Source organism: Lissotriton helveticus, chromosome 3_1 (assembly GCF_964261635.1).
Source record: "Lissotriton helveticus chromosome 3_1, aLisHel1.1, whole genome shotgun sequence".
NCBI classification, from domain to species: Eukaryota; Metazoa; Chordata; class Amphibia; order Caudata; family Salamandridae; genus Lissotriton; species Lissotriton helveticus.
In genome coordinates, this window is record NC_136061.1 from 35451053 (window position 1) to 35478164 (window position 27112).

At 45.0% G+C, this 27112-nt stretch overlaps 1 protein-coding gene across 4 annotated transcripts in view; it reads left to right on the forward strand.

The window, feature by feature from the left end:
• Window positions 1-27112, forward strand: part of SPEG (striated muscle enriched protein kinase) — a 1484310-nt gene that overhangs the window by 408886 nt on the left and 1048312 nt on the right. For all 4 annotated transcript variants that reach the window (XM_078679189.1, XM_078679190.1, XM_078679187.1 and 1 more), the window contains exon 2: window positions 11913-11999. In XM_078679189.1, coding sequence (XP_078535315.1) covers window positions 11960-11999 — 40 coding nt within the window. In that variant the 5' untranslated portion in view covers window positions 11913-11959. The remainder of the gene's footprint in view (window positions 1-11912; window positions 12000-27112) is intronic.

Genomic DNA, 27112 nt, shown 5'->3' on the forward strand with positions numbered 1-27112 from the left:
ACAGTCCCACCCACTCCCAGATGACTACCAGAATGAATTCAGCCAAAGGATTGGTTGTTATACTACCCGGAAGTACTGGAATTGGCAGACGCATGTGTTTCCTAAAGCACTCAATAACGGAGAAGTATTGCTGGGTTGGATTTACAGGCAGTCCATGTAAGTAGTGGATACGTTGTCACCTTAACTGCTTATATCAATGCATAATAAGAATACATGAGCCACCCTGTTTGACTGTGCTGCTTTTAGGTCTCGCGCCTAGCGTTGCAGCGCAAGACCTCTTGTAAGGGGTTTCTGAAAGCTGCTCACACGCTCGTGCGTGTGAGCAGGCTTACACCGCCTGCCATTTGCTTCTGCGTGTTTTTTTAAAAAAAAGACACGCGATTGGGCAAAAGCAGGCGCATGTCCCGCCTTTGCAACGCCCATTCCCGTTGGTGGCCAGCACGTGCAGCAGCGCGAGTTCTCATCGCTGCCGCGCTCCCTCCCCACGCTCCTCTGTGGTGCACGTGCACCACTACTTTTGATTCCCGGCCCTCAGTTTTATCTTCTGTATAAGGCAACACCCTTGATTTTATAAAGCAAGTTTTGCCGATGGGCTCCATAAATAACATGCCAGTGTAAGTAAATGTAGATGACTCTAAAGTAAACGATTCGTCTTTACTCAGTCTCTCAGGAACACCTCCCTCTAGTGCCCTACAGAAAAGCCACTACGTCATCCAACTGTCACATTCCATAACGTTCTACTCAGCTGAGAGGAACGAATCAAGGGAAAGTAAAAGAAAGGGGGACAAGAAAGTGAGTATAAAGCAGAGAGAGACAAAAATACAAGGTGAAAGATTACTTCACACTCAGTTCCACATTTCTCTTTAATAGACTAAACTATTAAATATATGTCCATATTCGAGAGATAGTGAAGGGAAGCAGCGTTGAAATTGTGAGGTAGGGCCCGCGATTTGTTGCCTGCCTGATAAATTGTGAGGCTGAGGTTAAGTGTTTTAAAGGCCACTGGATGGATTCAGGGTGTGAGGTTCGCCCTGTGCAAAACAGCGAACAAATAAAGGTAGCATAACATGTATTTGTAAACGCGCACGTTAACCCAAGTTCACCCACAGTTTCTCAGCGCTGTTAAGCGCTGCGAAATAGATGTTTGTTCTTTTAAGGTAGGCTGACACCACAGCTGAGCTCACGACTGAAATCCTGGTAAATTGAACCCCTGGGTCATCACAACAAACAGTGAAGCCATGCACATGCCTACTCGCCACTCCCGCCAGCTAGAAAGTTTCCTGTTGGTCTGGCTCTTTTCCAAGCCTCCCCTGCTCGTCCCACCTGCTTGCAGGATTCTGCCCTGCCCAGTTACACAGTTCCTGGTGCTCTTCACTCTGGCCCTTACTGGTGGGGATCGTAAAGGGTGACGCTGCCCAGTGTCCCATCCAGAGACACTATGGGTCAGGAAATGGTAATGGAATGAAGGTGCGGTAGTAGGTTTTTGTTCCTTATGAGTCACATACTTCAGTATATTCTGAAAACTTTAGCCCAAATGTCCTACTCTGCCAGCCTACGCAAGCATAATAAAAAATGTGCCAACTCATGCAGCGCATGGGTTAACAAAGGGAATGCTTCCTACTAATTCAAAGACAATAGAAGCAAAGCTCGAGCAGTTGCAGGCTTTCTATGCGGAAAGATATTCATTTATTGATACGTTGCCGCTCTTAGGTTTCATAAAGCCTTCCTCTTATGCTTTCTGTAGCATTGCACATCCCTTTTCCACCATTTTCATTGGCTTATTTAATTATTTGAAGTTTTATATATGTGAACCGGACCTATCCGGGTACCAGTGCATTCTCCCCATCTTACACTCTCCCAACTGCTCATCACAGGTTGGCTGCCTTTTCGTCATTTTGTCCTTCGTTTGACCCAAGGCTCATTGCATCAATGATTCATTTGCAATGCAATAGGTCTCCCATTAGTAAAAGCTTGAGCTTTTGGCATTGTATTATAATTGGCAACGCCAATATCTCAAACTTTCAGTAATGCGAGACCTATTGCATTGCAAATGTTTGTTTTATCTGGCTTTCCGTGTATTGAACTTGAGCCACTTGTTTGCCTACTGTCACACCAACATACCTGTAACCACAATAGCCTCTAGAACTGATGACCTACCCTCTAGATTCGTGTGTCCTACAGACTGACCCTAGGCTCTGTGCCACTAAAGGTTGACCCCATATGTCTTTGTGTCCCTTTGATTGTCCTATGCATGCTTGCCGCCACCTCTCTGCAATCATACATCCTGTCCCCATTATTAATGTGCCACTTATCCTAACCCCTTCTTTACTTGGTCAGTTTTATTGACTCTGAATTCCCTTGCATTACATAGCGCCCACATTTACGGCATTCCAATGGCACACTTTAAGCACCCTGAACAAGCCACATCCAAAAACATTGTGAGCCATACGCCATGTGAGGCAGCATAAAATGATGGGAGTGAATATTGAAGCTACGTGGCTTGGACAGAGAGGGCGTGTGCCACCGGAGCATAACAATTCAGGGGTACTGTGTAAATGTTTGGTTCATGTTTTGCACACATACAGTCTTGTGGCTCTGCATCTTCAGCCATCTTATTTTCTACAGGTAGATAGGCTTTGATGTCAAGATTGTTTCTCATAGCACAGCTGCCGGATCATGGCCTCCAATTCACATTTCGCAGTTGCTAGTGAGGGACTATGGTCGACGTCTTGCTGCTTAAAAGATCAGAAGTCTGATATTGCACCATTCTCGTCCGGTTGTTTCTTATTATGCTGAGCATTAGTGAATTTACGTTAGTACTAATTGCTGAAGATCTTACTTCAACTAGCTTGCACCCGTTATTCTCCATTGGTTGCAGAGCTAGTGGCACCGGGTTGGGAATTATATTCGAAGGAAGGGGTTTGCCACTGTCTCCAAAGTGCTTAATGTTTTGATCTGAGGGGGATGTATATGTTTTCCTTTCTTGAGAAAGGAGAAAGTCAAATTTTGTTTCATCTCCCTTTTCAGTGAAAATGTAACGAATAAAATACATAGGCAAGCTCCAACATGTTCTCACCTTATAACTGGCTGTCAACATTGTTGGCTTTGCCAGTGCTTTTTTTTTTTTACACAAACCTAATGATGGAGAGCAACAATAACAATCTAAAAAAAAACATAAGAATAAAAGCACTGACAGACAAAAGTTTGGCAACCAACTATGAGGTGTGAATATGTTGGGACTTGCCTATAGATTGGAAAAAGCAAAAATATTTCTTGGTCCCAAAAAGCAAACATTGTCTAGCAGTCCTTGGCCCTGAAGGGAACTACTTTGTGCATGGATGTGCTCCCTGTGAAAAACTAGACTTAAAAATTCCTCTATGTTAAAGCTGATTCTGCTTACATGGTCCTCCCACCAACTTACATTTTATTGTAGGGCTGATGTTAAATATCCACTTTTTTCACTTTACAGCGTTCTTGAAATGGTTTGTAAGTGCCCATGCTTGTTTTGTATTTTTGCAAACACAATGCTTCACTTGCAGTCCTAGGTGATGTACAGTTTTGTTTGCGATTTGCTTCACATTCATGTGGCATCTCTTTTTGAAATGTTTGTCATGGGCTTGTTTTTATCCTTGCTTCTTGTGGAGCTGACAGGTTTAATGCTGAAAAGGCATTTTTCTTTGAAAAGCAACTGTGGTTAAATTGCTGAGTAGTTTTTTTTTAATCTCATGTCTGTCCAGCAGATGACTGAAGTATTATGACCAGCTGACTATTTGGAAGTGTTTCCCAAACCATAAAATGACGCTCTTGACCTTTACACCCATGGCAGAGAGACTGGATATTGAAGTCTTAGACGCCAATAATGTATTTTGCAGTACTGTGAATTAAATGTGCTTATAGAATGAGTATGATCTATGTTTATTACATATGTGGCTCTGTTGGCTGAAACTTGTATCAAGGGTATCAACTGTAGTTGCCTGCTGACTAGAAAAAGCGCGTCAATTTTCCCTGTTCAGTTTCTTGCTAAACGTGTTACAAAGTATTCGCTAACTCCTTTAAAGCATACCAATTTTGAGATGGTAGATGACCACTGTTGAGAGGAGTTTTTTGTTTGCCTTGTTTATTAACAGTTGTTTGAGTGCTTGGCTGCTAACCGCTGAAGTTTGCACCAGTAGTTTAGGCATTCTGTGATTTATTGCTGTTTTTTTTTAGTTTACCTATTTAAGCCAGAGTCCAGATGACCAATGTTGCAGTACTATTTCTGTAGCTGATACCAACTAATTCTAAATTAATGTATCCTGTGTACACTTTTCTCAAATAAGGCAGAAGTTGTTTTTGCACAGCACTCAGGAAAATGTTCTGTATGGCTACACAGTTATAAGGTCCAAAAGGCGAGACCTATTGGCTATGCCAATGCTTGTTAGTAAAACACAGTCCAGGGCACACGTAATGAGTGTCAATATTGGTTCAGTACGATATAAAGGTCGAAACAGGATATTAGATCCACACCAGATGTGTAGTTTCACGTGTGATTAATCAATGAGGAAATGTGCGAGAAACCAGCCGACACGTGTTTCATCACATGTGGGAGTGTTCCCGTGCCTTCTTCAGGGCTGAACTGGCGTGGTAGGATGGTGGTCAAATAGCGGGTGATAGTTCCAACCTCGCTGGGTCATGAACTCCTGATGAGAAGTAGTGGAGAGGGGCGGGCGTGGGTCGAGCCAACCCGGTGGCCGGTGAAAATTCCAAACCATCTGGAAGAAGCGCTCCAGGGGAGCTGGGAGGATGAGTAGGCATCGATGCGGCGACCTAAAAGGTGCGTAGGTCAATGACTAGTTTGGTCCTGTGGGGTTCCACGAAGTGGAAAGAACAGGGGCAGTCCAGTGTTCGGGCGTGGCAGGCGGGTACACCAAAGCCGAGGCTGATCCTCTTCAGGAGAAGAACTGCGGGAACACTGGTCCCGTCTCGACAAGCGAAGTTGGATGGAGGTGAAAAGACAGTGCTGAGAGTGACTCTTGGTCCAAAGGGAGTGGACCAAGCTGCAGGTAGTGGCAACTGGAAGTGCTGATAAAGTTCAGTTTGGACCCTTAAGCTGTTAGGTAGACCTGGACTGGGGGCAGCGGTTGGAGCCTTTCCCACTCGAGTGGTGCTTGGAGGGGAGGGAGATCTGCCCTGAGCTTAGGATGGACCTGGATCTGGGAAGACTGCTGCCTGCGCTATAACAAGATAACAAATGGAAAGGCGTGAGGATGAGTGGCACAAAAAAATCACAGGTAAAAAATAAATTAGCTGACAGGGACCTTTCAGTGAGGCACCCATGACAACATTGAGCAGAGCCCTGGTGCCAACACATACTGCAAGAGTGTGGCTTGACTAGTGTGGGACCCAACTGACTGTGACGCTGTATGCTTTAGAGGTCAAAGCCTGTATACAGAAGTCTATGTAAGGCTACATGTGTTTCTATACTTGCCTTTTATAACGTTTTCGAGGCATTCGCCACCCTGTAATGGCGGCACAACTGAGATTGGAGTTTGATTGACGTGCAGCCACGGAGAGACGCAGTGGCACCTCGAAGAATGAGATACCTGCTTAGTTCTATTGCTGCCACCTTGATTTTGTATCCCACCTTGCCACAGACCTTCTATAGTGTTCACAAGACTAATAAACCTTTGAGGCAATGAGAGAACATCTTGCTGCTGACCAGTGCGGGCCCTTCTTGGAAGGCCACTGCAGCCTGCACCACACATTGCCCATGTCACCACTGCCAATGACAGAACCAGTATAACACCTATCCATCGCACTCCTACAAGAGTGACAATTCAGACTATTTCAGGCCACACAAAGCTATAATACTGGCATAGAGGCTGATATTATTCATTTTCAATGCATTTTGACTTAATGAACATGGTTGGTGTGCACATCTCAGTGCCACCATGTGGTGGACTGTCACTAGAGCCAGTGCTGACAGTGAAGTACTGGGGCCGGGCACTGGAAACCACCGGCTCAAATTAAACACTGCTGCTGATTAGTTCTCAAACAGCCAGACAGTGGGTAGCTGTCCTCTCATCATTGTTAGCCCTATTAATGACCCCGAGTCCACCAACGTGAGTAAAACCGAGACAAACAGTCCAAACTACACTCTGAACCCAGAAGCAATCTCTAGAATTCTGGACGTGGATAGTGGGTCTAGAGGTCCTTTGATGCAACAGGATGATTTGGACATGAAGGGACATGTTATCATAGATTTTGTGTCTTTCTTGCGGTTCGCAAGGGGACGCAGGGCCACGCAATACCTGGAATGAGATTTACCAAGCCACACAAGACCACCTTGTGTGGCCCTGCGTGACTTTATAAATCTGGAATAACACAAGGCATTCTAAGGTCCAGATGTAGGTAATAGCAAATTACGGAATGGTAAATACCGAATTTTACAGAATTTTACCGATTCGGTATTTACAATTCAGTAATTGCTATGTAGGTAAAATATTCGGTAAAAATACCGAATCGGTAATATTCGGTAATTACCGATTCGGTAATTACCAAATCGGTATTTGCCATTGATTCCTATGGGCCTTGAAGCCCATAGGATTCAATAGCAAATACCGATTCGGTAATTACAGAATCGGTAAAATTACCGAATTTACAAGGGGGACAGGGTGTCACTTTGACACCCTGTTGCACCCCTGTTTCTGGCTTGTGTGCCATGTGACACACAGACATGCCCTTAGGGCATGTCTGTGTGTCACATGGCACAGGTGTACATGCACAGATGTGCATGTACACTAGAATTCGTTATTTACCATGGAATAGTATTCCATGGTAAATAACGATTCGGTAAGGGCCTGTGGCACTGATTACAGTGCCACCTACATCTTGACTTACAGAATCGGTATATTTACCGATTCGGTATTTTACCAATTCTGTAAATTTACCGAATCGTTAAATATACCGATTCTGTAAATAAAATGCCCCCTACATGCCAAATCCCAAATACCGGTCGGTAACGGCCGAAATCGGCCGTTACCGACCGGTAATTGGCGACCTACATCTGGGCCTAAGTTGCTTCCTTGCAATACTCTGCCCCAGGGAGGCCTTCCATGGGTGGAGCGTGGGTGATCCTGCGCATATCTGCCCTCTTCTTGTCACGCCACAGAGATCAGCAGGATTTCTTGCTGCGCTGCGTTGCATGATATTTTGATAAGTCTGCCCCAAGTTCTTAAGGAAAGTCATGCAACAAAGACTTACATCGCTAGATAATAAAATAGATACGCTCAACCTCAAATGGACATTCAAAGATATAGAGGTAAGGACAAAGAATGTCAGCGGCAGAACAACAAACCAAGATGTAGAAAACAAGCTTAAAACAAAATGTTAAAACATTGCTGTTAAAAATAAAGACCTGAAGTAAGGCTGAAACATAACAACATCACTATATTAAGTGTTCTACAATCATCAAACATTGGTAAACTGGAAGAATATGTTTAAAAAATGTTGGTGTCACAATTTGTGGCCAATCCTTTCACCCTTCTTCTTATTGGTGAAAGAGCCATGGTTGGCTTGCCTCTAGGCCCCCTCTGGGTGGGTGCCCGGCCACACCCTATAATTAATTGCCAGACGTTTACATTTCAGAGGTATAGAGGCACCTGATCTGTGAAAGACAGGGCCTAACCTTCGAGGGCTGGACAGTTTCCCTGGGTCCACACATCACCATGGCGGGAGAGGAGGCCAGAAGGAACCTCCTACTTGTGAAAAAAGCAGTAGCCCATGAAAGCATGCAGTTCGCCATGCTCTATTCACCCCAATTGAAATATTGCATCATGGTAAACAACACATCTTCTTGGGCTCTCAGTAAGCAGCAGAATTCCCTAAAGAGCCAGTCTGTACAGGATCTCTGTAGCAGAACAGCCATAAAAACATATACATAAACAGTAATCATAAAACCACAGAGGTTTATTGTCATGTTGAATGTTGGCACTATGTATTGTAAAGTATTTCAGTATGTGTAAACCAATTGCAGACAGTTGATGAGTTGTTATCAATTGAAGAGAAAATATTACAACTGATAAACTCAAAAGATAGATGTTTTAATTGTTTTATTAAAATGAAACAGAATGTACATTTGGATTTGTGAGGCTGAACATTTTGATTGAATTAAGCGCCTTTTGTGGTTCTACTTATATCTGTGGGTTGAGTAAAAGTTGAAGCATGGTGAGTATGAGATCCGAATAGGAAAGACTGGTTCGTGGAGTGTAAGTGATTAGGTTGAATAACATACTGTGAGAACAGACAAATAAGGAACCACAAAGGGAACACTTCTGTTTAAATATCGTGAGTTACCCTGTTCCATTTTGGTTTAAGGGTTACTCTCTATTGTTTATACTACACTCACACATTACCCATCCTAGTATTCAGGTATGCAGAAGGTCAAGAAAGTATCCAGTGTCTTTTATACCTGTGGAAATAGAAACTTCAGAATGCATTTTCATAATTATCATCGAATGTTTATTGTGAAATTTTAGGTGAGGAACTACACATTATATAAAAATGAGTTCTCACTTGTGCTATTTTCACAAGTGTTTCTATGTACCAATACATCTGAGCACTTCTCGGTAGTGTTGAGCACATTCCATGCTTGTTTTATCTCCTTACGAGGCTGGGAGTCCAATCCACACAGATGCCTATAGTATGTTGACATTCGTCCCCTGCCACCATGCACATTTCACAAACAGTGGCAGCACTGTATAAAATACCAACATCTGACACCTACAGTCTTTCGGTGGCAAGTCGGGTCCCAGTGTCACACTGCAGAAGAGACAACAAAGGGTACCTTGTTTGTTAGAACTAGACCTGTATAAGATTTCCCGGTATCCTTAATATTATGTCTTAAATGGTAAAAAAAACTGCAGTTTGACCTAATGTATTGTGCCTGTGATTCCTGCATCTTAGGGACTTTACGAAACCCGCATGACCCTCCTTCTCAGGAGGGGGTTTACTCTGTGTCTGTGTAAATGGTTGAATCCCTAAGCTATTGCAACCCAAAGATGTATACACATCCGCTATAATAATCGGCAATTGTCGCTCCCTAGCAGTGTCCGCCACAGCCACCCGGCGTTGGCACACCTGCAAGCAAACTGCTTCACCTTTAATGCTGGCCAGAATCATATCGGAGACAATAGGGAACATACCCACTAGCTTCACCCCCAAATCCAGGGCTGGACCAGCTCCGTGTTCATCCTGTACCTTTTTTAGAATGCTCGGCAGAACGCTCATGGAGGGGGTGCCAAAGCACAGTGTATATACCGAAGCAAACACCATCCCCCAGGTGGTGCAGTCCGCTAAAGGAGGAATCAGACCGCTCAGCAAAATCATTGTAAGGATCCTGTGTGTTCCAACAGGAAAGGTATGTGGAAATACAGCCTCAAGCTGCTCAATTTTTTGTGCAATCCAAAATGGCAAGTCCTCATGGTTCTGAGGACGTTTTCCCATCACAGAATTAATCATGACGGGACTAATCACAATTCCTCCGCCCTGACCTGGTGCCGGAGGAGCAGCTCCAGCCGGAGTTCTTGAAGTGCACGAGCCATAAACGGAATGACTCGTCTAGGAAGATGAACCTATTGGGTATATAGTAGACATAGCTCTACGTTAGTAACATTGGGATAATTGGGATGTGGTGTAAAACCAGCCAAAACAGGCCAAGTAGCCCCATCGACAAGGGGCCCATTCGAACAAAAGAGACAGGGTGAGGAAGGGCACCACTAAACCAAATAGTGTGCTCCCAGAATGTCAACGGAACTTCAATTAATGCATAAAGACGATACACTGCCGTTTAAGCGTGAAACAAATTATCATTCGCATCTACCGCTGGAAATGTAACCCAAGAATAAAATACTTTGAAGGATCCACCTCACCCACGAAAATAGCTATAGTGTCTCACTTGCCCTCCTACTCACTCACAGATAAACAAATCATTAGACACCCCAGAACACAACACTCCCGACTCTCTCAGGAATCGCAGTGACAAGACAGACCCTCTTGCTTGCACTCTTGTGCTAGTCCACAATAAGATCTGACAGAGACACGAACCAATTTAAAATATTTATTATAACTAACGTGTTCTAATATGCAGTATACGTGCCACAATAAGCAGGTAAATGCATAACACAAATATGGTAAGCATAGCAATTAGTCCGTAAATCGTGAGAGGAACAGTCACAAAAAGACAGTATGGCCTAATCTCTCTCCCCTTGTATAGAAGCAGAATGATGATATATCAGAAGATCTCTGGGTGTTATCTGCAGACCCCGTACCTCAGTCTTTTGATGGTAGATCTACATCATGGGTGCTCTTCTTGCTCTTCTCCCTGGAAAGGTCCCTCTTCAAGTGTGTGCTACCTATCCATGTATTCTCATAAGAACAAAGTACGTATTCACAAACAACAGCTGTATCTGTATATTTTGCATAGGTGCTAGGGCCTGACCAGAACAGAATAACCAGGGGCATTGTTCTTCGGCCTTGCTCACAATGTACCGACTACATCTCTGGAACCTGCAGTTTTGACACAGCAATAGGTTCTCATGTGAAAACAGCAAAAGAGGCCGTTACAAAATAAACGTGTGCAATCACGTGTGCAAAGCAGCAGACAATCTGCAGCAGGCTCATGCTAACTTAGACAAGACGACAATGCCCCCATGGCCCATGTGACAATGCAACAGGTGGGAAATATGCAGGTGTATATATTGTCAGAAAGATTCGCTACTGAAGGAAAGTACTTTTACTTTTAGACTGCAACACCATTTTGGGGGCATTTTCTCTTCTACTAGTACGAACAGAATCTTGTTTTCCAAAGCTTCCTTATGGAGTGAGTGGACACTTCAAAGGCTGTGTGTACCTGCCTGGACTGAGTCATCTGATGAAGGAGATGATGTGACAGCCAGAGTCTCTCCGAACTCCAGCAATGGATCACAGTCTCATTGATGCTGTGCTTGACATGCATCCCTGTGAGCTGAACAAAAGTACATACAATCCCCATGATATAGCTTCAGCAGTTTGAATGTGTCACGTAACCGATCACACTATGATGGATTAAGATGGAGTGCTCAGATTGCTGTAGTGCATGTTGTTTTTATATAGCGCAAACTAGACGAGAGACATCGGGTATCAGAGCGCTTTACATGAGCACCAGTTTCGTTACAGAAGAAGACATTCATTTTTGTTTGGGCACGGAGAGATTAAATGATTTGCCCAGAATCACAGGATCACAGTGGCTGCCGGGACTCGTACCCAGCTTCGAGGTCGACCTTTCTAGCCGTAAGGCTACGTCTTCTCCCCTATTTGTTTCACTTTGTGCAGTGGCTTTATGGCTTGGTCTCACCCCACTGCTTTGGGCAGGTGAAGTTTTTGTTATTAGTTCAACTTTGATGGCAGTGTAAATGTGATGCAATTATAAAACATGGTCTGTGCCACTCAATGAACTGTTGATTATGTTAAACACGCTGAGAACTTGTGTACTGAAGATATTTTACATACATTTTTGAGTTGATGTAAGGAGGATTTATTTGCCTGGAGTTAGGAAGACCCTTTGTGGGTTTGGTCACCTTGACTCAGAGACCCACACTTGGCTTTTATCGCAACGAAATAAGGGTTCGTAGGGGGTCCATAAAATTGCCAAGTTATATCTTTAATAGGACGGCACCAGTTCCCCCATAATTCAGTTGTAAACGAGTTCTTCGTTGTACGACCTCCCTTTCTTTCAGCAGTGAGCACTCAATATAACTGCAGATTGCCTTGTGTTTTACTAGTATTGTACTTGTCAGCAGTGTTATGTCAGCTTGTCTGTAACGTAATCATACACGTGTATGCCAGGGTCCCGACGCTATTCTCACTTTGCCCCTTCCTCCTTTCTTTACCTCCAGACTCGGAGACGGGTGAAGATGAGGCGGTGGAACCCCAGGGTGAAGCGATGGATGCACAAGGAAACCGTGGCTTCGACCTTCCGTCAGGTGAGCATCGACCCACAAAAACCTATCTTCCTGCGCCTGTTTGCATGTTTTCTGATCACAATTGACATCCTCATGTGATCACCACCCACTTCATGTGCCTAAACCTGTTAATATGCTCCCTTCCCATATTCAGCTGCCCCCTCCTCAGAGGATGGAGTGACCTCCACCCATCTCACCTGCTCGCACCTAGTAGCAGGTTCTCTGTCCCGGCTTCTCCGCCCACATCTCAGGTGCTGTTCAATCAGTCAATCAATCAATCAGTCAATCAATCAATTAATCAATCAAGGGTTTGTAAAGGCGCCTACTCACCATGAGGGTCTCAATGTGGTTGACAGTACTATAAACACCACCTGCTTGTACCTGCTGTAATGTTTATTGTCCACATCGTGTGAGCACAACAGATTCTCAAACATTTGATTTTTCAGATTTGCATCCTTTTAATTGTTCCCAGTTGTCCAGCCAAGAATAGCTGGTGCTCACCGCTGTATTCGAACATACACATTTAATATTCATCTAAATATGGATATCCATCTAAAGGTTTCTACCCCAATGTGAATGTGTGTGAAGGAAATATTCAAATCAGCTCTGCTCTTGCTAGCATTTGCCACTGCTACGTATGGTGCATATTTGTAAAGCGCAGACCTAGCAAAGGGCAACAGGTAGCCACGTTTACGATCATTTATAGATATTAGGCAGCTGGACTACTCATCAGTTAACAATGAGGAGCTTTTAAGGTTTTGATATTACATGCACTTTGAAAAGATGATTCTTCAACTCTTTCCTGAATCGGAGGAGCATATGGTTAGGTCTGTTGTTCCAGATCCTGGGTGCATAGCTAGAAAAGGCCTGTTTCTTCCTTATGTCTTTGTCTCCATTCTGGTGAAGTCCTGGCCGCGCTGTCTGCAGGAGTGCTGGAATCTGCCAAAGAATGTTTGTCATCCAGGTAGTAAGGGGCTGGAGGGCATTCGAAGTGGGCTTGCAGTTTCGGACAGCTGGTCTTGAAGAAGATGCAGGCATGCCACAGGAGCCAGCGGATTCACATCACATTGGGAGTGATGTTGCCTAAGGTCTATATGAGGCATGCCTGCAGCATACAAAAAGGAGAATCAGTCGAAAACATTGACGACAAATCCCATTTCAGTTGTCAGTGTCTGAATTAGGGTGAGATAATCACTAGTGTCAAAAGCAGCTGAGAGGTCTAAATGATCTGGAGGCGTAGGTCATGTTTGTGCTTAGGAGGAAATTGTCTACTACATGTATCACTGGTGCAATGTGATATCAAGTCTGATTAGTCGTCGTGAAAAGGATGTTTGACTCTGACGTGTCACTGAAGTGGAGTGTACACTATTTTTCAGTGGTCTTACCAATGAAGGACAGATGGGTGTTGGGTGGAGATTTGTCAAGGTCATCCAAGCTTATGGGCGGAGTTATTTCAGGAGGGAGATTTTGGACCACTCTTGAGTGCTTCGGGGAAGATGTCTTTGGTGATGCGACATTGATAATGGTGAGCAGGAGTGAGTGGGTTTCTGCTGGGGGTGCTTTAATGCATTCATGAATGAGACCAGTTTCACAGATGACGGCTTTCAGGAAGTTGAGAATGTCGGTAAGGTCAGAGAGGGGGTGGTAAGTTGAAGGGTGCCCATACTAGGATGATGCACAGTATAATAGTTGGAGGAATGCAGTGCAGGGTTGATACTTTTAATGATTATTCAGATTTTTCATTATTTTTGCATAAAATGATGTCATTACACCTGTCTGTTGAGTGAGGGACAGTATAATCTGAGAGCAGCTTAGCACTGCGCTTGATTATCTTAAAGAGTGTTCTGCTTGTGTTGGCGTAGTATTTGGCTTGACTGACTTCATGAGTTGTTTGCATCCTGAGCAAAGACATTTTAGGACTCTAGTTTTCTCCCATTTCTTTCTCTGTTTGTGAGCGATGCTCTTGTTGTCATAGGGGTATTTTAAAGACCAGAGTGCAGATGTTTTTGATTTTCATCTTTGTATTTTTAGAGGGGCATGACTACTTTCACGGTTTTCCAAGAATGAGGTTGGGTGTTGAGGAGGGTTTTTGTACCAGATAACAGGGTGTGTGCTTGTGTGGCAGGGTGTCAATGGAGAAACCTTTGAAGGCACACAATGTCTTTATTTCCTGTTTACAATGGCATTAGTGTGGATTGGACATAATGCAGGTTGATAGGGAAGTTGAGGTGGCCTGTCCAAGCCAGAAATATAGAAAGGTTTCAGTGAATGACATCTTTGGTGCTGGTTGAGTGGTTGGCAATCAGTATCAAGGGGAGGTTGTTCAGTCGCTTGAGTAGGGTGTTTCTTGTTTTGTGTGTGCTTGAATTGTCATGGAGGTTGAATTCTCAGAGCAGGGTGGCTTGTGATGTTCAGTGGAACAGGTGGTGGTGAGCACATCAGCTGTTTCCTTTATGAATGTATTGGTCTGCTCAGGTGCCCTCTAGTTGAGGTGAACGATGGATGACTGGGTTGTTGACAGTTGAATGTGGCATGTGAGAAGTTCCCTGGATGTGAATGTTGCTCGCCTGCCTTGTGCACTGGTCCAAGAAGACTTGTTTATGTCCCTGGTGTCACCACCTGTCTACTTTTGCAGTGTTTTTGCAGAATGCTGCAGACGGAGGGAAAGAAGAGGACAACAAGGATGTGTGAGGATGGGTGGGGGGTGATCCATGCACTGAAGTCATATGTGATGAGGTCTGCAAAGTCTGGAGTGGGGAGTCCTGCAGAGCATGAATTAATGAGCATGCATCGAGAAGTGTGAGTTGTTGATGTGCGTGAGTTGACATTACTGCGATGTGGCTGAGGCGCGAGCACTGTGCTGTGTGGGTGTGATGTTAGTGTTTGTGTTGTCTAGATCTGGGACAGAGTGTGAGGATTGGTAGCATGAAGTGCAATGTGAGACAAATGTTGATATGTACCCTAGTGCTTGTTTCAATAGGGGAAGCTATATTTGTCCATAGGATCTTTCTGGTCCAAACAGGCCCAATCAGGCGAAACCCTTGTGTTTATTCACCCTCTGCAGGGCAGGAGAGTTATGTGGTCTTGGTCAATGCAGTAGATGTCGAGACTCTCCCAACTGCTTTTGTACCACTTTAAGAGTGAAACTGCTGTAGTTTTTATCTAGGATTTCTATCATAGCAAGAAACTTCATTTTGATTTCTTTGTCCATTGATTAGTATACCGAAATTCATTCTTTCTAGTCACTTTACAAACCCTGGGTGGGCAGAATGAGGCAAGCTATGTTTTCTCTTTTATTTGCTCTGATCCAAGCATTTATGATATTCTGAGCATCCTAGTCAGTCCAAGACGAGCCTCATCTGATAAACTTCTAGCATAGATTCCTTTTTTAGATTCCTGTTTTTTTATTTTAGCAGTACCCCTGCGCCAACCAGGGTCTGCTCTGTGCTACCCCGATTTAGCCAGAGCGACCCCTGCCCCACTAAATGAGTTCTAAGAGACACGCACCTCACTTCAGGGTGGTCTTTGTGCCCCAGGAGGGGCCTCTACTGGATCCCCGCCGGCGGGTATCCCCTCGGCCCCAGTCAGCCCCATGGTTCCGTGCTGGAACTGGAGCGGTGCCACTAGCAAGACAGAGCCTACTCCTGTGCTGACACCACTGGTGCCATTGGCACCCATCAACAACGCCATCCCCAACATCCTCGACTCCAAAACAGAGCCAGATCAGCGTCGCACGATGCAGGTTCCCGTGCCATCTGGAGTCATACTTTCCGGGTCAGAGGCAGGGCCTTTTGTCTTTGCAGGCCTGGTACGGGGGAGGAATGGTAGGGGTATGACAACCCTGATGAATATCACCAGCCACTGGATGATACTGAGGATACCTAGGATGAGGTTCTGGCTGATGCCAGCGGGTTAGACATTTAACCTGAAACTGGCTTGATCTTCCTTCCTACTGTGGCTACAGGAGTGGCTGAGGTCTACCTTCAGCTTCTCTCAGTAGTTGGCAAGACTAATGTCTTAAGAGAGGTGCTTCAGCCAGGGACTGCCTTCCCCGAAACCTTGCCCCCTTTAATGAAACCCTCACCGACGTCGTCCTCACGACCTGGTCCAAGCCCTGCACAGAGGCTCCTGTGCACAGGGTGATTGCCCGCTGCCATCGCCCACTCCAGGGTACCACGTCTCCTCACCCGGCACCCTAATCCGGAGACCTTTTGTGGTCCAGACCTCCACTTCTAGATTTTACCCTGACACATTCTCTTCCACTCTACCAGATAGGGATGCATAGAGGCTGGACACCTGTGGCAAGAGAATGTTTTTTTCTGCCAGCCTAGCACTTTGGTTGGGGAACACCACGTGCCTATTGGACCGTCACTCCCACATGATCTGGGACTCGTTATGCAAGTGCTGCCTATGGTCTTGGAGGAGGTACGAGCTATATTGTCTCAAGTTATTGCTAACTGGAGGGATGTGGCGAAGTTTGCAATTCATTATGGTCTGGACACAATTGACTTGCTAGGCCCGGCTGAGGGCTACTGTCTTTTCTGGGGATGTCCAAGCATCGCTTATGGACATGCTCTTAAATGAGCGCTTTAATGACTTCAGGGCTACAGTCATGACCTTCTGCCTCTCCATCGCTCCTCGCCATCCCCCTACCTGCCTTTTCAATCTTTTATGGTCACGGAAGGGGTTTCTAACTTTATCAGTAGCCTCCCAGCTACCACAACCAGCGGGCTTTCACACCCTTTCCTGGCCAAAGACGTGGTTCCCACAGACCACGTAGAGCAGGTACTCAGAGTTCAGGCCATTCCACCACTCCACCGGCAACCACAGCCTCCAAGTCCCTTTAGTTTACCCTCCTACCCTCGTGGACATCCAGTGGTGTGCAGGATACACCATCACTTGCCCCACTAGAGGTCAATAACATCAGCTAGTTGGGTACTACAGATTGTACAAAGGCATTACTCGATCCGCTTTGTTACCTGCCCTTCCACCCATGCTATACACCTATGACTGGTTGACGGAGGACCATCTTTCCTTATTCCGCGAGGAAGTGTTGGCTCTCCTGGCAAATAGAGCTATAGAGAGGGTGCTGGCATCAGAAGTAAGTTGTGGTTGCTAATTCCACTGATTGTGGTGCCCAAGAACGACCGAGGCCTTAATCCTAAACTAGACATGCACCTAGACATGCTACTCAGAACCACCTAGCATTCAGAAAGCAACTTAAAACGTGGATATTTGACAAGTAATTCCCCACCCTTCTTCAAGCGCCTTGAGACCCTCTGGGTATGTAGCGCGCTCTATAAATCTATTGACTTGACTTGACTTGACTTCTAAATCTCTTGCTCAAGCAGGATAAATTAAAAATGCTCACGCTCACTCAAATTCTGGCTCCCTCGGACCGGGGAGACTGGTTGGTAGTGTTGGACTTGCAAGATGCATATTTTCCCAACTGCGTTCTGCCCGTCCAGTTACCTGTGGCTCATGGTGAGCCATGAGCACTTTCAATTTGCCGAGCTTCCCTCTGGCCTTACTAGCTCCCCTTGGATGTTCACCAAGGTGATGGCTGTGGGCTCACTATCAATGTGCAAAAGTCACACCTGATTCCCTCTCAGATGCTTCCTATCGTCGGAGCTGTTCTGGACACGGTGCAGTTTCTGGCGTATCCACCTGAACGGCGAGTCCAGGATATTCAGCTTATGGTACTGATGTTTCAGCCTCTATCCTGGGTTTTGGTGAGACAGACTCTGAGGCTGCTGGGCCTCATAGCGCTATGCATCCTGCTGGTAACATATGGTATATACAGGCGCTGCAGTGGGACTTGAAGTTCTAATGGGCGCAACATCAGGGCAATCTCTCCGACATGGTCCAGATCTCAGAGTGAACTGCAAAATGCCTGCAGTGGTGGCTGACAAACGATTGGGTCATCGGCAGACCCTACTCCCTTTCCCAGCCAGAAATCACTGTAGTGACAGGTGCGGCCATCTGGGAGAGGTGGAGATCAGAGGACTCTGGTCTCTGGCAGAGTCCCGACTCCAAATATACTTGTTGGAGCTTCTGGCAATTCGCTTGGTATTGAAGGCTTTTCTACCCTCCATTAAGGAAAGGCTAGTTCAGGTGTTCATGGACAATACCACTGCCATGTGGTACTGCAACAAACATGGCGGGGTGAGGCCGTGGACCCTTTTTTAAAAGGTGCTGTGTCGCTGGACATGGCTGGAACATCAGGTCATTTTCCTTGTAGTTCAACTCCTGGAGGCTTTCTGAACACCAGGGTGTACAAACTCAGGCATCGATTTCTTACGGGACACAAATAGAGTCTCCATTCGGAGGTGGTGCAAGGCCTCTTCCAAGAGTGAAGAGATCCTTGGTTAGATCTCTTCACCTTCAAGAGTGGTGACAATTGACAGCCTTCAACCTTCCTCCCAAACCAGTGATGTTATTCTGTCAAGAAGCTCTTGCCTCTGGGACAAATTTGTGGCATTGTGTGTATCAAAAAGCATTGAGTCCCTACCTCCTCAGGTACTGGTGATTTTTCTTTCTTTGGCCCAGCAGGGCGCTTCACTGGGCACAGGTAAGGGCTATCTTTCAGCCATCTCTTAATTTTTGCGCCTGCCAGACCAACCGTCGTCCTTAGTTAAGTCATTCATTGTGACGAGATTTATCAAAGGTATGCAACCCAAGTTTCTCCCAAGGCCATTCATCATGTCCCAGTCGAACTTGAACTTGGTCCTCACTTTCCTGATGTGCGTGCCTTTTGAGCCACTGCACAACTGCCTCTTAAGTTAGTAACCATCAAGGGTGCCTTTCTGAGGGCTATTACATTGGCCAGGAGGGTGAGCAAGTTGCAGGCTTTCTCAGTGCATCCTCCTTGCACCCTTTCTGTCCTGAGAAACTGGTTCTCCAGACTCGTGCCCCCTTCTTCCCAAAAGTAGTCACTCCTTTCCACATAGGCCAGACAATCACCCTGCCAACCTTTTCTGCCCTGCCTCGTACTTCTAAGGAAGAGGAGAGACTCCACTGTCTGGATCCAAAAAGAGAACTGTTGCTCTACCTTGACTGCACAAATGAATTCCGGGTGGAAGATCAGCTCTTCATGGAATATGTCAGGGCCAGGAAAGAGAGGGCTGTGCAGAAATGAATCATCTTCTGATGGGTAGTGCTCTACATAACGTTCTGTTACGTGTTGGCAAAAAAGCAACCATTTGAGGGCTTGCATGCTCATTCTACCAGAGCCATAGCTGTGACCACTGCGTTAGCTCATGGAGTTCCTGTCCTGTATAATTGTCAGGCTGCAACATGGGCTTCACTGCACACATTCCTAAAGCACTACTGCCTGGAAAGTCAGGTCTGTCACGATGGGCATTTTGCCCGTTCGGCCCTGCTGGAGTGGCTCGAAAATTTCCGTATTCAGTCTGATGCCGGGGGATAATTGTAAGGCAAGGAATCTTTGGCTAGATAAAGGCTCTCCAGATAAAGCTTTACTGAAGGTAAGTATCTTGATCTTTCAGGCAATAAACACGCAGTTCCTTTTTATCTTTTAAGAAAAAAGATGCCAAAAGGAAAACAAATCTTTTTAGACACTTCAACATTTTTTTCATCTGTCCTTTTTTTAAAAGAGAAAACAATGAAATAAAATTGCTCCCATTGGCATACTATCATATATAGAGCCAAAAGAGCAGCCTCCACAATCCCAGCAAGCAACATTCAACAAGGGAACAGGTTCCGCCTCTGATGTAACTCTAAATAGCTGCATTTTCTCTCATCCCAGCTACATCAGTTGCTACCATATTGCTTACTATGAGTATGCTCAGTCTCAAATATTTTCAATATAGAAAGCAGAGAGCTACATTTCTTTTTCTCATTATTTAATCAAGACATTATTGAAAGATTTTTTTCATACCCTTTTTCTAGTAGTAGAATTCATTATATATATTGCAAGACTAACAAATGATCCTGTTAAGTCAACTTTTTGCATATATGTACCCCCTTTTCTAAAGGAACAATGTTTTTTTTTTACAGAAAGGTGGTCCATTCTAAAAAGAATTTGCCAAGACAGTAAAGGTGTCACATTCTATTTTAACTGCTGATCTTTTTTACCAACCCAGTTGAAAAGATTATGGCCAGAGTGCCATGACTTCTGTGTAAGAGTGAAAACAACACCATGCCTTTAAGGCTCCTCGTTGACCTGCTATCCCGCTGGCCTCATATCTAGCAGCTCTGATCATTCGGATATTTTTCTTCTCAGATATAGTATCTCAGAAGAGTGGACTATGCCCATTTATTACTCTACATTTTTCTAGTCTCTTAATTCAGCATATCTGAAATGCCCCTTCTGTTTTCATGTTTGTAGAACACACTTCATATGGTAATAAAAACCCAGCATTCTCAGACTACCTGGCTCACGCAGCGTGTAAGAGTGCCATATCTGTCAGAAAATATCCACATCCACAATTTATTTAAGGCAGCAAATTCCCCTCAAAGCAGAAAATTGTATACAACTCCTTCCAAGTCAGCTGCAGGTGGGTCTTAGTTTAGGGGACCCACAGTCTTCACACGAGCTCTGCCTGAGACAACCTGCACCCTTCTCATGGAGTTGAGCAGAAGAATCAAGATGGGCACTGGCTGCACCATTCTTTGCACTCTTGCTCAGATGTGAAGCACATGACGTCAAAAACTTCATGTCAGATACTTTGGCATTGATGGTGAGGTCATGGTCAATCTTAAGGCATTTTATGTCTAGGCATTCACTGTTGAGATATTCAGGGGCAGAAATGCTCCATTTCAATTAAGATATGGCACACTTGAGGTCATAGTCAATCTCAAGGCATTTTATGTCTAGGCATTCACTGTTGAGATATTCAGGGGCAGAAATGCTCCATTTCAATTAAGATATGGCACACTTGAGGTCATAGTCAATCTCAAGGCATTTTATGTCTAGGCATTCGCTGTTGAGATATTCAGGGGCAGAAATGCTCCATTTCAATTAAGATATGGCACACTTGAGGTCATAGTCAATCTTAAGGCATTTTATGTCTAGGCATTCACTGTTGAGATATTCAGGGGCAAAAATGCTCCATTTCAATTAAGATATGGCACACTTGAGGTCATGGTCAATCTTAAGGCATTTTATGTCTAGGCATTCGCTGTTGAGATATTCAGGGGCAGAAATGCTCCATTTCAATTAAGATATGGCACACTTGAGGTCATAGTCAATCTCAAGGCATTTTATGTCTAGGCATTCACTGTTGAGATATTCAGGGGCAGAAATGCTCCATTTCAATTAAGATATGGCACACTTGAGGTCATAGTCAATCTCAAGGCATTTTATGTCTAGGCATTCACTGTTGAGATATTCAGGGGCAGAAATGCTCCATTTCAATTAAGATATGGCACACTTGAGGTCATGGTCAATCTTAAGGCATTTTATGTCGAGGCGTTCGCTGTTGAGATATTCAGGGGCAGAAATGCTCCATTTCAATTAAGATATGGCACACTTGAGGTCATGGTCAATCTTAAGGCATTTTATGTCTAGGCGTTCGCTGTTGAGATATGCAGGGGCAGAAATGCTCCATTTCAATTAAGATATGGCGCACTTGAGGTCATGGTCAATCTCAAGGCATTTTATGTCTAGGCGTTCGCTGTTGAGATATTCAGGGGCAGAAATGCTCCATTTCAATTAAGATATGGCACACTTGAGGTCATGGTCAATCTTAAGGTATTTTATGTCGAGGCGTTCGCTGTTGAGATATTCAGGGGCAGAAATGCTCCATTTCAAATAAGATATGGCACACTTGAGGTCATGGTCAATCTCAAGGGATTTTATGTCTAGGCGTTCGCTGTTGAGATATTCAGGGGCAGAAATGCTCCATTTCAATTAAGATATGGCACACTTGAGGTCATGGTCAATCTTAAGGTATTTTATGTCGAGGCGTTCACTGTTGAGATATTCAGGGGCAGAAATGCTCCATTTCAATTAAGATATGGCACACTTGAGGTCATAGTCAATCTCAAGGCATTTTATGTCTAGGCATTCACTGTTGAGATATTCAGGGGCAGAAATGCTCCATTTCAATTAAGATATGGCACACTTGAGGTCATAGTCAATCTCAAGGCATTTTATGTCTAGGCATTCACTGTTGAGATATTCAGGGGCAGAAACGCTCCATTTTAATTAAGATATGGCACACTTGAGGTCATAGTCAATCTCAAGGCATTTTATGTCTAGACATTCACTGTTGAGATATTCAGGGGCAGAAACGCTCCATTTCAATTAAGATATGGCACACTTGAGGTCATAGTCAATCTCAAGGCATTTTATGTCTAGGCATTCGCTGTTGAGATATTCAGGGGCAGAAACGCTCCATTTCAATTAAGATATGGCACACTTGAGGTCATGGTCAATCTCAAGGTATTTTATGTCGAGGCGTTCACTGTTGAGATATTCAGGGGCAGAAATGCTCCATTTCAATTAAGATATGGCACACTTGAGGTCATGGTCAATCTTAAGGTATTTTATGTCGAGGCGTTCACTGTTGAGATATTCAGGGGCAGAAATGCTCCATTTCAATTAAGATATGGCACACTTGAGGTCATGGTCAATCTCAAGGCATTTTATGTCTAGGCATTCACTGTTGAGATATTCAGGGGCAGAAACGCTCCATTTCAATTAAGATATGGCACACTTGAGGTCATAGTCAATCTCAAGGCATTTTATGTCTAGGCATTCACTGTTGAGATATTCAGGGGCAGAAACGCTCCATTTCAATTAAGATATGGCACACTTGAGGTCATAGTCAATCTCAAGGCATTTTATGTCTAGGCATTCGCTGTTGAGATATTCAGGGGCAGAAATGCTCCATTTCAATTAAGATATGGCACACTTGAGGTCATGGTCAATCTCAAGGTATTTTATGTCGAGGCGTTCACTGTTGAGATATTCAGGGGCAGAAATGCTCCATTTCAATTAAGATATGGCACACTTGAGGTCATGGTCAATCTTAAGGCATTTTATGTCTAGGCATTCGCTGTTGAGATATTCAGGGGCAGAAATGCTCCATTTCAATTAAGATATGGCACACTTGAGGTCATAGTCAATCTCAAGGCATTTTATGTCTAGGCATTCACTGTTGAGATATTCAGGGGCAGAAATGCTCCATTTCAATTAAGATATGGCACACTTGAGGTCATGGTCAATCTTAAGGCATTTTATGTCTAGGCATTCACTGTTGAGATATTCAGGGGCAGAAATGCTCCATTTCAATTAAGATGTGGCACACTTCTGCTGCCTCAAGCGCGGGTACACTGTGTGCTGCCTAGCACCAGTGCTGAAAGGGTGCCTGTGTAACAGGAAGGAATGGTTTCTTGCAGGAAGGGACACCTTCCTGCAAAAAAATTATCTTTAACAGAATATTTCTCTTTCTATTAGTGCTGTAAACGCAGCTTTCTATGCATGCTGCAAATGCAGCATGCATAGAAAGAGGAATTAACGAGGAGAAATAAAGATAATTGTCTCTTTTATACCTCACTGGGGAAGCCGTAGCATTTTGAATCAGGGGAGAGGTGTGGCACCGCGGCTAGGGCGACTGATATTGGAATCTGGGGATCATGGTTCGATCGCCGGTTGTAGATTAGCCCAGCACCATGTGACTCTGGGTAATAGCTTGCTTAATCTTCCCAACTGCCCGAGAGCCTTTGAGACCCTTACGGGTGATTGTTCACACTTTACAAATGTGGAATATTTTTATTATTATCCTAGGTTTACAAGTCTTTTTAAATCTGAGAATGTGCCAGAATACATGGGTGAAGGCATGGGAACACCCATGCGGTACCCATGGAACACCCTCCCAATGCAAGATAACACAAGGCAGCGCTAAACTGCAGAAAGTGGCTTTGCTTGGCTTAGTAAATACAAAAATTATTTTGTGTCAGGACTGAACCACAAGAGTGACACAACTCTGATGTAAAATCCTAGTAAATCTTCTCCTCACTAGCTATCTATATATCTTTAAGGCACCCAACATTGAGTGAGTGGCACTTTTCAAGAACATCAATACCCAGCGGGTCAGAAATGTCTTCAGTGTGGTCAATAGAATAAACATATATTTTTGTGGTAGCACCAACAATAATCCTACCTGGAGAGCATCCTTAAGGTTTTAATCTGGAAAAGAGACCTATTGGATGACGTGGGTGCCATGCTTTATTGTTACACCACTACTTGTAGAAGAGAAACCTAATCCATGGCACATAATTCACTGAGCAGTCACTTTCTCCTAACATCTAGAGTTTTTTTTTACAATAAGAGATTACACTACTTCAGACATGGGGAAACTTTTCAGCTACTCACCCCCAGTCAAGAGATCTGGGTTAATCCATCATTCTTTTGCGCGATGTGCCACTCGATTCAAGCCAGCCTGGCTGATGAGGGGTGATACCCCGAAACCGGTCCTAGGATAATTTTTTCCAGTCCAGTGAGGACCTGGCCTGGCAGTTTGGGCTGGCCTGTTCCCATAGGGAGCAGGGTCAAGACAGATTTGCATATGGCTGGGTCCAAACTGGGGTGGCGTGGTGAGCAAAAGAACAATGGATTAAACCCAGATCTCTTGACTGGGTGTGAGTGGTTGCAAAGTTTCAGCACTCCGTCCATCATCTTGTTGCGTTTGCTATGTTCACCCTAAGTGGCCAAGGATATGCACAGACGTTGGTCTCTTGCTCACTGTGTCACTGGAATTTAAGCTAGCCAGGCTGATGAGGGGTAATACCCCAAAACTGGTCCCAGGATGCTTGTATCTGGTCCAGGGAGGACCTGGCAGTTAGGGCTAGACTGTTCACATAGGGAGCAGGGTCAAGACCGATTTGCATATGGCTGGGCCCATATTGGGGTTGGGTGGTGAGCAAAACAACAATGAATTAATCCCAGATCTCTTGACTGGAGGTCAGTTGTTGAAATATTTTTCCATTCCATCATCTTGTGTTTTCTTTGTTTCTAATAGTGAGCTTGGTCGTTAGTTGTCAGGGCGACCAGCCCCAGCCTCAGCCATACTGCACTTTACATACATGCCCTGAGGCATATTTCCAGACTTACCCCCATGTAGCTCTTTTGTTAATTAGTTTCCGGCTCTATTCAGGGTAAAGTTAGAAATTCATAGCCAGTGCACCCTTAAAGAGATTGTCTCCAACATGGAATAAATTCATACATGTCCATTGATGCCCTTACAGCAATACCTCATCTTATTGCTTAGTGTGATGCTCTAAGTGTGACGTATACGACTAGACGTCTAATGCTCACTATCCAATAGGTATCAAACTATACCTCACTGTTGAGGACTAGGTAGGCTAAAAAAAAAGTGGTTTGAGGTTGCTTGTGCTCTCCATAGCCTAGACCTAGTCTGGCAGCTCAGCTAGAGTGCTACTACTGGAGCGGGGTTAAAACTGATTTACAAATTGCTGGTCTTTTTCTGAAGTAGCACAATGGGCAAGAGCAGTGTGCAATGTACTCTGGATGATATGATTAATAGTGGCTAAGAATAATTCAGGCATTCTGCTCATTACCTTTCTGTTTTCCACTTAATGTCTGATATTAAAGTTTATATTTCTTATCCCAAGAAATGTACCCTGGTGTACTTATAAAATCCATATCACCACTTCACATAAATGCATTTCGTTCCAGAAGAAACTGTGCGAGATGATGATATGAATTTTGTATACGGTCCTTCCAAATGAACTTTCACTCTATTAACAGCCTCTGCAGCCGAATCTTCAGTGTTCGCTACATATGGCCATGGGTGGTTTCTAAGCCTCCTAGACCATGGGCTCACTTGCCAACCATTAAACATTTCAAAAAGAGATTTAGAGGTCCTTTTTTTTCACGGTCAATTTATAAGAGTTTTCTAAAACGACTGATAAGAACTTTCCTACCTTTGAGAAGTTCTGCTCTTTCTTCTGACTTTAGATCCTAAGGGCCTGAGACACAAAGGGACTCCGGACTGGTGGCGGAGGGTCCGCAGTCATGGGTGTGTCCCCGCACACACGGTGGAATCTCCGCAATGAGAATTATCATTGCGGAGATTCCACCATTGAGTGTTGAGGCTCCCCCATGAGTGCGGGCCTCCCTCACAACTGCGGGGCCTTCTACATGACTGTGGGGTCCCCCACAACTACGGGGCCTCCCCCATAACTGCGGGGCCTCCCATGATTGCGGGGCCTCTGCCACGAGTGCGGGCCCCCTCCATGACTGTGGGGGTCCCCCACAACTGCGGGGCCTCACCCATGACTGCAGGTTCTCCCCATGACTCCGGGGCCTCAGTCACCTCTGCGGAGTCTCCCTCATGACTGCGGGGTCTCCCTCATGACTGCGGGGCCTCCTCCATTACTGTGGGGTCTCCGCCACGAGTGCCGGGTCTCCCTCATGACTGCGGGGTCCATCCCTCGCAACTGCGGGGCTTCCTCCATGACTACAGAGCCTCTCTCACGACAGCAGGGCCTCCCTCGTGACTACGGGGCCACCTCCAGGATGTATGTCATTACAACGCATGCTTTTTCCACGCATGCCTTTACAACGCAGGTTTTACAACGCAACGACTTGCGTTGGGGGGCGCTGGATAGTGAATAGTTTAATTTACTATTCCAACTCCAGTCCCCGTGGATAGTAGGGAAGGTTTTGGATAGTAAATTAAACTATTCCCTATCCTACAGCGCCCTCCAGCGCAAGTCGTTGTAAAGACTTGCGTTGTAATTCCTGCGTTGTAAAGGTACTGCGTGGAAAAAGTTTCGTTGTAAAGGATGTTTACCCGCCTCCATGACTGCGGGGTCTCCCTCACTTCTGAGGGGCCTCCCTCATGACTGCGGGGTCCCCCCTATGGCTGTGGGGTCTCCCCCATGACTGCGGGTCCTCCGCCATGACTGCGGGGTCTCCCCCATGACTGCGGGGCCTCCGCCAATCAATCAATCAATCAATCAATCAAGAAATTTGTATAGCGCGCTACTCACCCGGAGGGTCTCAAAGCGCTTTGGGGGTTGGGGTGGTCCACTACTGCTCGAACAGCCAGGTCTTGAGTTGCTTCCTGAAGGAGAGGTGGTCTTGGGTAAGACGGAAGTGGATGGGGAGGGAGTTCCAGGTCTTGGCTGCCAGGTAGGAG